This window comes from Geotrypetes seraphini, chromosome 4 (assembly GCF_902459505.1).
Source record: "Geotrypetes seraphini chromosome 4, aGeoSer1.1, whole genome shotgun sequence".
Taxonomy (NCBI): Eukaryota; Metazoa; Chordata; class Amphibia; order Gymnophiona; family Dermophiidae; genus Geotrypetes; species Geotrypetes seraphini.
The window spans coordinates 186,276,716-186,288,968 of NC_047087.1; the positions used below are offsets into that span (position 1 = coordinate 186,276,716).

Sequence of the window (12,253 nt, forward strand, 5' to 3'; positions counted from 1 at the left end):
GGAAAAGTTCCCACTGCCGCATCCCGCACCCCTCCTGACGCGGCTCCCGCTGTCCTTTTTGTCTGTCTCTGTCCCTGGCCCCCTTTGCCTGTCTGTCTTTCTGTGTATCTCCCTGCCCCTGTGTCTTTCTTCTTTTCTTTCTGTCTCCCTTCCTCCCTCTGTCTGTCTGTCCAAAGCAGCATTCCATCCCCCTCCATTTCCCTCCCCCCACACCAGTTCCCTGTGCACCTGCCCCTGTGTCTTTCTTATTTTCTTTGTGTTTCCCTTCCTCTCTCTGTCTGTCTGTCCAAAGCAGTATTCCCACCCCCTCCATTTCCCTCCCCCCCCACCAGTTCCCTGTGCAGCAGCATTAGCGTTTCCTGTACTCCCCCCTTTCCCTTCCCGCGGTCCGGACTACAAAGGTGGTGATTCCAGCAGCGCTTGCATCAGTCTCCACACGCTGCTTCGGGCCCTTCTACTGCCCTGATTTACTCTGGCATGTCCCTGATGACATCATCAGAGACGCGGCAGAGCAAATCAGGGCAGTAGAAGGGCCCGAAGCAGCGTGTGAAGACTGATGCACACGCTGCTGGAATTGCCATTCGGGCCCACGGGAAGAGAAGGGGGTGGGCAGCAAAGGAGGAACGGAGATCATCGTCTGGCTGCGGTCCGGCTTGTGGAGGCGATAGGCTGGTGACGTATTAGCGCGCATGCGCACTCCTTCGGCCACAGACCTACACGCACGGAACTCGCAAATAGGAGTGCGCATGCGCGGCTAGTTCTTTATTATATTAGATAACTGTAAATTTGAATTAAAAAAGAAAACATACTTGTTTGGCAAATATTTTGATTAATTTGCTGTAATCATACTATGATCGGTTGGTATTTCGTGGTTTGTGAACTGTACAGAACCATGAAGTAGCTGTGGTACACAAGAATCTATGGGCTCCTTTTACGAAGCCACGTTAGCGGTTTAACGTGCGTAATAGTGCGTGCTAATTTGCCGGCCACACTAGCCGCTACCGCCTCCTCTTGAGCAGGCGGTAGTTTTTTGACTAGCATGGGGGTTAGCACGCTCTAAAAAGGTGCGTACGATAAAGCCGCTAACGCGGCTTCGTAAAAGGAGCCCTGTGTTATGTAATAAGTAAAATACAAGAATGGTAGGTAAGATATCATCTCAAGCTAAACACTGAAAAACCTAAATTATTATGGCTTGGATGACACACACACCTAATTCCATCCAACATTGGTCTGACAAATGATACTAGTTTCAAAATTGAAAAAACCTCAAAGGTCCTAGGAATCACGCTAGATAGTTCACTGAATTTCGAGGATAATTTTAACAACTTAGTCTGAAAATCCTGCTTTTTCCAACAACACTGCAGGATACTGACAAGTTTCAAGTTTAAGTTTCAAGTTTATTAAAATTTTGATATACCACCTTGTCATTTATTTCAAGGTGGTTATCATTTATTTCAAGGTGGTCAATCATTTATTTCTGTCTACATTGGATGAAAAAAAATTCAAATGATGCAAAACCTAGCAGCAAATTTTGTGGGGAGAGTGTGGCACAGAGGTTAAAAGCTACAGCCTCAGCTCCCTGAGGTTATGGGTTCAAACCCATGCTGCTCCTTGTGACCCTGGGCAAGTCACATAATCCCCCCATTGCCTCAGGTACATTAGATAGATTGTGAGCCTGCCGGGACAGACAGGGAAAAATGCTAAAGTACCTGAATAAATTCACGTAAATCGTTCTGATTTCCCCTGGGAGAACGATATAGAAAATTGAATAAATAAATAAATACTACAAATCAAGATTTGACCATGTCACAACACTACTCATAGAGCTACACTGGCTACCAATAGATAAGTGAATGGAGTTCAAGCTATGCTACCTGACATTCAAAACACTATTCAGTGACACTCCTAATAGCTTTCCAAGATTTACCAAACTATTAGGTAGATCTACTAATCACCGTAACTCTGACTGTCTGATCCTGGGCTTTTCCATCTCTGAAAGACATAAAATACAAATCACTTCACAGAAAATGACTTAATTATCAAGTCACAAAAGTGTGGAACTCCCATCTGAAATCCAAAGAACTACGATATACACACAGTTTCGCAGAGGCCTGAAAACATGGCTTTACAAGAAGTCCCTTTTAGGAGCTTAAGGGAGCTCAGGTTCTGTAATAATTTTCACAATATAGAATGACAAAATCAATAGTAGCTTGTTATCTTAGATGACTTATATGACATAGAGGGGTAAATTCTATAGGCGCCCTACTGGTGCTTAAGTTAAGAGGGAAATGCCCTTTAAATGCAACTTAAGGTGCAAATTCAAAGCGCCTACTGGTGCCTAAAAAGCACCAGAATCGCGCCTCTAGAGATGCCTACTGGCGCCTAACGCCATTATAGGCACGGCTGACGCCAAAAGTGGTGTTAGGTGCTGGTTGGCGATTCACATCAAAGACAGGCGCTGGAAATGTAGGCCTGGAAAACCATGGCTTACATTTCCAGCACCTATGCCGATACGCTAAACAGTGCCATCATGTGATTTGCACAAGATCGACGGCCACTTTTAATGCAGCCACTGACAACGGCACTGGTTAGAGAATTTGGGCCAAAATGTATAAATTTAAGTCAGCTTGTAGAATTCAGGGGTCCTTTTACTAAGGCGCGCTAGCCGATTTAGCACATGCTAAATATTAACGCACGTTAAACGCTAATGTGTCCATTATAATCTATGGACGCGTTAGCGTTTAGCATGCACTAAAACGGCTAGCGCCTTAATAAAAGGACCCCTTCAGTGAAACACAGACAATTATATGTTAATTCTATGTAACAATAGGCTAATTATAAGCCACCTAAAACTCTGCTTAGCAAGTATTTAGCGAGATATGAGTGCAAATAACATAACAAAAATTGGCACTGAAAAAGTAGTACTCAACGTTAGGCATCGTTTATAGAATAGTGCCAGGAATCACGCCTAACTTTAGACATGGCCATTAACACCAACTGAAATGTGTTGCAAATTCTCACACCTAAATTAGGCGCAGATCCACCCTTATTCTATGACCGCATGCATAAATTGGAGGAATGCTCATAATCTGCCCATGACCATCCCATGGTCATGCCTTCTTTTTGGAATCACGGATTGTATGTGCAGTTTTAGCACTTTTTATAGAATTAGGGTGTTAGTACAGTAATCCCCCGCAAACTCGCAGTTTCGAGTTCGCGGCCCCAGTCATTCACATCTTCCGACCCCTGATCCTACTGCACCAATTCAAACTGCCCCATCTGCTAAAACAATGCGGGGAGTGAAGAAAGAGACTGAGAGGGCTGCAGGAGCAAAAGGTTGTTGTTAGGAGTACCTCTGGCGAGATCCCCAAAAAAGCAGCAAAGTGACCTCTCCTGTCTCCAATCCCCGCATCCAATATTTGTGGTTTTCTGAAATTCACGGGTGCTCCTGGAACATAACTCCCGTGAATTTTGGGGGGAGTACTGTATATGTTTCTATCCTCCTAGGCATACTGCTACAAAATTACCCATACTATGTCCCTCACTATACGCTCATAGTTTTCTTGTTATATTATAAAATTTATGTTTAAAAAATATTTCTCTTTTATTTTGCAGATCAATCAAAAGCCTGGTCCCAACAACCCCATCTTTCTTCCTTCAGATGAAAAATATGACTGGCTCTTGGCAAAAATTTGGGTTCGATCCTCTGACTTTCACATTCATCAGACAATCACTCACCTCTTGCGCACCCACCTCATCTCTGAAGTGTTTGGTATTGCTATGTACCGACATTTGCCTGCAGTGCACCCGCTCTTCAAGGTAGGTTACTGGTTTAACAATATGTGGAGGGACATTTTTGATAGGACGTCTAAGTCTGAATTTGAACATTTTGGGAAAGATGTCCAGAAATCCAGTAGAGAAAATGTCCATTTTTGAAACCAAAAGATGTCTTTTTTTTTTTTTTAAATAGCCTATCTAGATCAGTGGTTCCCAACCCTGTACCAGGCCAATCGGGTTTTCAGGCTAGCCCTAATGAATATGCATGAGAGAGATTTGCATATAATGGAAGAGAGAGATATGCAAATCTGCTCCATGCATATTCATTAGGGTGATCCTGAAAACCCGATTGGCCTGGTGGTCCTCCAGGACAGGGTTGGGAACCACTGATCTAGATGTTTTGGCCCTTAGGCCCGGATTCTAAAAGCGGCGCCTTAATCAGCAGGCACCTGAAAACACAGCACCAGTTGCGTGTTCAGACAGATTTTACAGTGCTATTTTCAGAATCGCGGCCTGTGTTGAATGTAAATGCCAGAAACATAGGCCAGGTTTTACAGGTTACATTCACAGCACCTACCTTTGACGTAGAATCACCAAATGTCAACCCTGCCCATAACCACACATCTTTGGTGTTTGGTGCTGCTAAACATCTGTGTAGATACATTACGGTGACATGATTTGTAGGTGCCTCGTAGTACATAATTTTTTCTTTTAATTTGTTTTTAACAGTGTGGTCAATTACCACGCTGTTAATAGCCAATTAAAACAATTAACTTAGGTGTTGGTAGAGCACCTACTGGTGCCTCCTTAACGACGATGCTTTTAGAATCCGGGCCTTAGTGCGTCTTTCTTTTTTGGCCATTTTGGAATACAAAGACTTCCAAATTGTGCCCTGGATATTTTGTTAAAAGTTTGATTATCCCTGTAGAATGTCCAAGTCCCAAGTCCACCCTAAGTCCTCCGAAAACACACCTCTAACATGCCCCCTTATGATTTAGAGGTACTGTAGACAAAATGTCCAGAAAGACATCTAGAAAGTCAATTTCAAAAATGGCCACATGGACGTTTTGACTAATATGACGTCCAAGTGCCAGTTTATGCCATCTTTTGGATGTCTAACTTTTTAAAAAAATGAGCCACATAGACCAACAAAGGAAGAACAGATGACAGGAAAAAATGAAGCATTGGATAGGAATCACACCAGTGCTGACTCACTGACAGTACACTTTCACAAGTGTGCACTTTAGGACAACTTTCTAACAAAGCACATACTGTATATGCAAATTTAGGATCCATTTTGGAAAATGATTGGAGGTACCAAATTCATGAATAAAATTTTAAAAAACAAAGCATGGAGCAAGAGTGGCTGACAGCCCATATATATATACTAGGTCAAGAGCGAAGCAAGTAATATGGACATGGAGGGCCTGATATTCAGAGCGATTTAAGAGGGCCAGAGATGATTAGTTTACAAGATGCAATTGTATAATCTTTAATTTTCTCTTTTATCTACTTTCTCTAATCCATTATCCATTATCCATAGGGATTAGGGCAGGGGTAGGCAATTCTGGTCCTCGAGAGCTGCAGCCAGGTCAGGTTTTCAGGATATCCACAATGAATATGTATGAGATGGATTTGCATGCACGCCTCCTTGAGATGCAAGTCTATCTCATGCATATTCATTGTGAATATCCTGAAAACCTGACCTCGCAGCAGCTCTCGAGGACTTGAATTGCCTACCCTTGAATTAGGGAAAGTGGATAAAAGGGACAATGAAAGGTTTATATAGTTGCATCATGTAAACTAATCAATTCTGGAGAACGCATCTTCAAAAAGATATAAACAGGATGGAGTTGGTCCATGGGTCCAGGATGAGAAGGCTACTAAAATAGTTAGTGGTCTCCATCATAAGACATATGGGGACAGACTTAAAGATCTCAATATGTATACTTTTGAGGAAAGTTGGTAGAGGGGACATATGATAGAAATGTTTAAATATCTCGGCAGAGGAGAGACTCCAGGCCAGGCATAGGAGTGTAAAGGTAGTCTTCCCTCTATCCCATCCCTCTCTTAGAACCTCTCTTGGCCCCTTTATCACCCATCTCATAGGTCTTCTGCCTCTCTCTCAGCCCTTCTTTCCCTTTCCCCTGTGCTTCTACACAGTCAAGTGATATTATTATGACCACCTGATAATATCCAAAATAACAACCTCTGGCAGCACAGACAGCTGCCAGACACCAAGGGAGTGATTTAATAAGATGCTGAATGGTTGCTAGAGATATCTGAAGTAGCTGGAAGTTTTGGTCATGCTCTGTGAACCATTTGCAAACAATTCTGGTGGTATGACATGACGCATTGTCCTGTTGAAAGATCCCATCAAGCAACAAAAGGCCAACAGGATGAGAAACCCATGGGTTCAAAACAACACAGAATGAAGTGGGAACGGACAAGAGCACTCCAGTGGAGATCACTTGATGTAAAACAAACTTGTTTATTTCAATCAAGGACACATATATAACCTGTGGACCTGACACAGCACTGTGTTTTAGCGTCTAAAATGCCTGCATCAGGGGTCAAAATGAACCTGTGCAGCTGTGGTTCATGGATAACAGGTCCTTTGATAAAACAAGACTATATCAAATGATCATACAGGAGAAACCAAAACGCTGAAACGCTCACAGAGCAGTTAAAAAAAAAAGATCCCATCAGCCATAGGGAAGACCGTCAACATGTATGAGTATACTTGATTGGCCAGAATGGAGAGATATCCATATCAGTTGAGAGTGCCTTCCAGAGGTATTGAGGGACCTAGACCATACCAAGAAAACATGCCCCATACCATAACGCAGCCACAATCAGCTTGTGTATGTCCAACAATTGCTGATGGGTGTTTGTACTTGGTAGTTTCAAGCCTGACACACCAACGTCCATCCATTTGATGGAGCTCAAAACATTGCTCATCAGAGAAGGCAACCCTTTTCCAGTTGGCGCAAGTCCAATATCGATACTCCTGTGCAAATTGCAGCTGTTTTTTGCAATGAATCCCCATGAACATGGATGCAATCACCAGCCATCTGCTGCAGAGCCCCATTCACAGCAGGGTTCGCTGCACAGTTGTTTTGGACATTACATTAGTGATTTCTATTCCGCCATTACCTTGCGGTTCAAGGCGGATTACATCCAAACTAAAACAAGAAATACATTTAAAATTTGAAGGAATAGAATAAGCGATGATATAAAATTTTTAAGGTAATAAAAATGTTGGGTAAAAATAGTTATCAACGGGAAGTAGAAGTGTTTAGGAGATAGGAATAGGGTGAATTATAGGGTTTTAGATAACGTTTGGTAAATAGAAGAGTATTAGAGAGTATTAAGGGTATAGAGAGTGTTGGATGTTGGATTGGGATTGGTCGTGCTGGATAGGTTTTATGTATTTTTTGAAGAGTATGGTTTTGGTATCTCTCTTGAAGGTTTTGTAGTTTGTAATTGAAGATAACAGAGTGGTGATTTGTCTGTCCAGTTTAGCTGCTTTGGAGGCTATAAGGTTGTCATAAAGTTTTTTTTGTTTGACATTTTTTGGATGATGGGTGGGAGAATAGTGAGTGGGTTCTTCTGTGTCTGGTTGAGGAGGATTGATTTAGTCAATTATTCCAGTAAGTTGGGCTTTCTCCGTTGATAGCCTTGTAAAGTAAGCAGTAGAATTTGAAGTGCACTCTCGCTTCTATTGGAAGCCAGTGCGAGTCATGGTATGCCTCTGTGATATGGTCATATTTTTTTAGTGAATAGACAAGTCTTAGGGCTGTATTCTGTACTGTCTGCAATTGCTTCATCATGGTCATGGGACTTGGTAGGTATAATATGTTGAAGTAGTCTAACATCCCAAGAATAAGAGATTGTACCAATAGTAGGAATTGCTTCTTTTCGAAGAATGTTCGGATTTTTCTTAGATTTCTCATGGTCATGAACGATGCCTTTATTATTTTGTTAATTTGGGGTTGCATGGTGCAGCCTCTGTCAAGTATGATTCCAAGCAATTTTAGTGTAGGTTGTATTGGGTATGATAACGAATTTATAACAAGATTAGTTAATGTAGGAGTTTTGTTGTTTTCTAATAGGATGAAATTTGTTTTGTCAGGGTTAAGTTTTAATTTGTGCTCTGTCATCCAAATTGCAACTGATTCGAGGGTTTTGTGTATTGTGTTTGTCATGATGGATTCTGGTTGGTCGAAAGGTAGGAGAATAGTGATGTCATCTGCGTAGCTGTATGAAATTATGCCAAGATTATCCAGGTAGTAGCTGAGGGAAGCATCTAGAAGCCCCTGGTTCATTTGGATGGTGAATTGCTCCATGGTAGCGTGCCAATTGGCTTGAACCAACCTGCATAGCTGACGTTCACTCTCTCACATTGATGGCTTATGCTGCCCTACAATTACCACGTCTGGTTGTCGAAAGGTTCCATTTGTCCACTCATGGTACACTTTAACCCACAGCAGCCCATGAATAGTTCACAAACTCCGTTGTTTTCAAAATGCTGCGACCCTTGACCTGGAAGCCAATGATCATGCCTTTATCAATGAATGATAAATCGCGCTTCTTACCCCTTGACAACCACCATGGTTTCTTTATTGGCAACTTGCTGACATCCCATCTTATATACCCACAAAGTCTGCATGCAACACGTACATTCATTCATTGTCCCTGATGTCAGAGGTAGGCAGTGGTCACAATAATATATATATGATGGTACTACTTTTCTCATTTCTTTTCCTAGTTCATCTATCAGCAACTTCTTCCTCTCTATGAGAGATGAATGCAGGACCCCTGTCTGACCTACACTGCTCCTCCTCCCTCTGAAGCCCACTGATCAGACATTTTTTAGCCAGTCAATAGGTTGCAAGGGGAAGCAGGTGCCATAGTTTAAGAGTCACAAGCCCTTCCTTTCTGCATTCTCTTGTGACCCTGCAGCATGGAGTTCTCAGCTCCCAATCCAAAAAAATGCAGGAGAGAATATTGGAAGTGACCAAGCCCCTTTTGCATCTATAGAACTGGTGGCTATGGGTGTAAAGACTGTTGGTGCTTTATACTCACAGACATCAGTTTTCAAAGCAATAAATTTCTCTTTGAAAATCCACCTGGTGAAAGTACCTGCAATATTGTTTGTTCAGCTATGTTTTCCACAAGGACTTGTGCATTTGCTTTTGATTTGAACTGAGTGCACACAGACTCATGCCAACATACAATCTCATTGACTGGAAGAACCTTTTCATCTTTTTCTTTCTTGCAGCTGTTGGTGCCTCATGTGCGATACACAATAGCCATAAACACGAAAGCTCGCGAACAGCTCATCTGCGAGTGTGGCCTCTTTGATAAGGTGAGAAAGTCACACACTCGGTATACACTGGTGCATTGATAAATGAATATACTATACAAAGAGGCAAACACAAGAAAGGAAGGGAGACTACCTTTGCCCAGTATAGGCAAAAGTAGATGACTTAATCCAACCAAGGTTAAGCTTTATTATTATAAATATAGCCCCAACAAGGATCCTGGATTCGGCAGAAAAACAACTGATGACGTTTGGTTGTAATGTCATAAATCAAGGAATGGAACCTTCAAGAAACCATATGAGCAGGTTTGAATCAATGAAAAACAAAACTGTTTGTTCTCAGAGACACCAACACATTTTGTGTTTCATTGATTCAAACCTGCTCACATGGTCCCTTGAAGGTTCCATTACTTGATTTATGACATTTCACCCATACATTGTTTTGCAACTTCATCAGTTGTTTTATCCCCTAAATAGAGAAGGAGAAGGGTACAGCTAAGAGCAGTTTATTTGAGGAACGGAGTTCTTTGGGAGGGGTATAAGGAGAGAGAGAAGAGAGGAGAGATATTGAGGGGCAGCAGAATGAACAGGTCAGCAATAGGAGCTTGAACTGTATGCAAAGGCGGATAGGGAGCCAATGATGTGATTTAAGGAGAGGGTCACATGAGTATAGCAAGGTTGGTAGATGAGTCGTGCAGCAGAGTTTTATACTGAATGCAGGGGAAGAGGCAGCACTACGGGAGACCAGTTTGAAGTTGGTTGCAGTAATCTAAACGTGAAGTTATGAGAGTGTGGACAAGGGTCCGGGTAGTGTACTCAGAGAGGAAGGGGCGAATTTTGGTGATGTTGTAGAGATAGAAGCGACAGGCCTTAGCAGTTTGTTAGATATACATAGAAAATGAGAGGTCAAGATTGAAGATGACTCCAAGGTTGCAAGCAGAGGAGACGAATGATGACAGTATTATTTTCAGAGATGTTCAGGAGACGGGATATCACACACATGCACAGACTTGCAAATAGGCACGCGTACTCTCTTTTGTTATCCCTAATGCTTGACTTCCATTGGTTTCATTGTTATACTTCCTCATATTCCCTGCTTTCTTCAGATGGTCATTCACTAGATAAGAAGTGAAGAGCCTCCAGTCCTGGACAGCCACAAATTGGTTTGATTTTCAGGATAAGTTCTAGAGAATGGGGTCAGTTTTCTGCCACAGCTCACTTCAGCAAACATGGGATGGTGGTTCCAAAATGCCAATTTATTTAGAAAAAAAAATTCCCAAATATGTATGAGCAAAGACTTCACACTCTAGTGTACCAAGGGTGGGGTGGGGGGAGGGGGGTCGGACATTCCTCTCCAGATGCAGACAGTGAAGGGATATGTGGGGTGGTTGCATGACTGCAGTCTGCAAGTGTTCTGTTGGCTTTGCCGGTCATCATCCCCTCTCATGTCAATTTCCTGTTCTGTCGCCCCGTCACTGCTCCATGCACTCCCCCACTACTGGCATGCCAGGCATGCCACTGCTCCACAGGATACAAATAATATAGGATCAAAGCACTTTTCAGCAGCAAAACTCTTTCTAGAGTAACTTCATTGTCTGGTTCAACTAGCAATCCTTCTTCTAACAAACATTGATATTCCTTTTCGAGATTTAAGTGAGTTGCCGAGACCTGTAGCTCTGTAGGATTCTCAAGTTTCTTTTCTCTATAAGCCTCCTAGGATCTCTCATATTTAGGCCAATTGACCCCCTTTTACAAAGCTATCACTAAAAGTGGTCTTAATGTGTCCTTACACAGGTCTTTCTTAAAATGTTTTTACCAGGTATTGTGTCGACACTGTAATGTAACATGCTATGCCATACTTTGTAATTTGAATATTTTTACCGCAGTAATTGTTTATTGCTTATGTTTGACTTATTCTTGCTGTAGTAGTAGATTGATTCACTGATACACACTCTGAGGAGCTTAAGATGGTCTGCGCATGCGTCAGGATCGCTGGAGAGCGATTCGTGCAGTCGGTTGGGGGCGTAATTCTGATCGCCCTCATTTGCATGAGGGCGCTTCGTGAATCAGCCCCCTGGCCATGGATCGGAACCCTCACGGATCGGATCGGATTGGTGGCCTTAGTGAATCTAGCCCTAAAACAAAAGATCGAAAATCAGCCATTGTAGTGCTGCAGTAAAAATGGCTTTAGCGCATGAGAAAAACTTGCATATGGGTGAGCTAAGGACACTTTCTGCCTCAGCTTAGTATAAGGACAAAGATATGATTAAAAGAATCAAATATAGAAAATTACTGAACCAATCCACATGTGAAGTTTAAAGTGATGGTACTACTTTTTTTTAAGGTTCTATAGATTTGGAAGCCTGACTTTCTTATGGAGAGAGTGATGTGCATGGGTAAAGGGTTATGGATACATTGCCTTTCTGTGATACAACCCAGGGCGCTGGCACTAAAGGGTGCCAAACGCCTGATGCTGTGACATTACCGACCCATAAGTTAAACTATAAGATAGCTTGAACACCCTCCAACTCTTCCCTCCTCAGACACTGCTGCCTGGTCCCGACAGGATTCGGCTTCATAGGCCAGCATCAGAGGAGGGAGGTCCCTCCATCCTCCTGACGCTGCTGCTAATACTGATGCTGGCTGTTCCTCCTGGCGGCAGCTGGCCTATGAAGCCACATCCTGTCTAGGGTTACCAGACGTCCGGATTTCCCCAGACACGTCCTCTTTTTTGAGGGCATGTCTGGGGGTCCGGATGGCTTTTCAAAACCTGGCACTTGGTTCAGGCTTTGAAAAGCTTCTAGCCACGAGTGACGTCGGGACGGCATCTGCACATGCACCGATGCAATGCGGTGATGTCACACGCATGCGTATGACATCATCGTGTCACAGCAGCACATGCGCAGATGCTGTGCCAACGAGCAAACAGGTGGAGGGGGCATGGCTGGGGGGTCAGAACAAGGTGTGACTCAGATGGAACAGGGCATGGCTGGGCAGAACAGGGCGGGCCTGGGGGGCGGGGCCATGGGTCCTGATTTTCGTTTACAAAAATCTGGTCATCCTAATCCTGTCAGAACCAGACAGTAGTGTCAGAGGAGGGAGGAGGGAACTGTCCTGGGAGGCAGAGCATGGGACACCTAGAAAAAGTAG

At 43.1% G+C, this 12,253-nt stretch overlaps 1 protein-coding gene across 1 annotated transcript in view; it reads left to right on the forward strand.

The window, feature by feature from the left end:
* LOC117358966 (arachidonate 5-lipoxygenase-like) overlaps positions 1-12,253 on the forward strand; it is a 118,126-nt gene that overhangs the window by 61,250 nt on the left and 44,623 nt on the right. The window contains exons 8-9 of the mRNA XM_033940956.1: positions 3,616-3,819; positions 9,062-9,148. Coding sequence (XP_033796847.1) covers positions 3,616-3,819; positions 9,062-9,148 — 291 coding nt within the window. The remainder of the gene's footprint in view (positions 1-3,615; positions 3,820-9,061; positions 9,149-12,253) is intronic.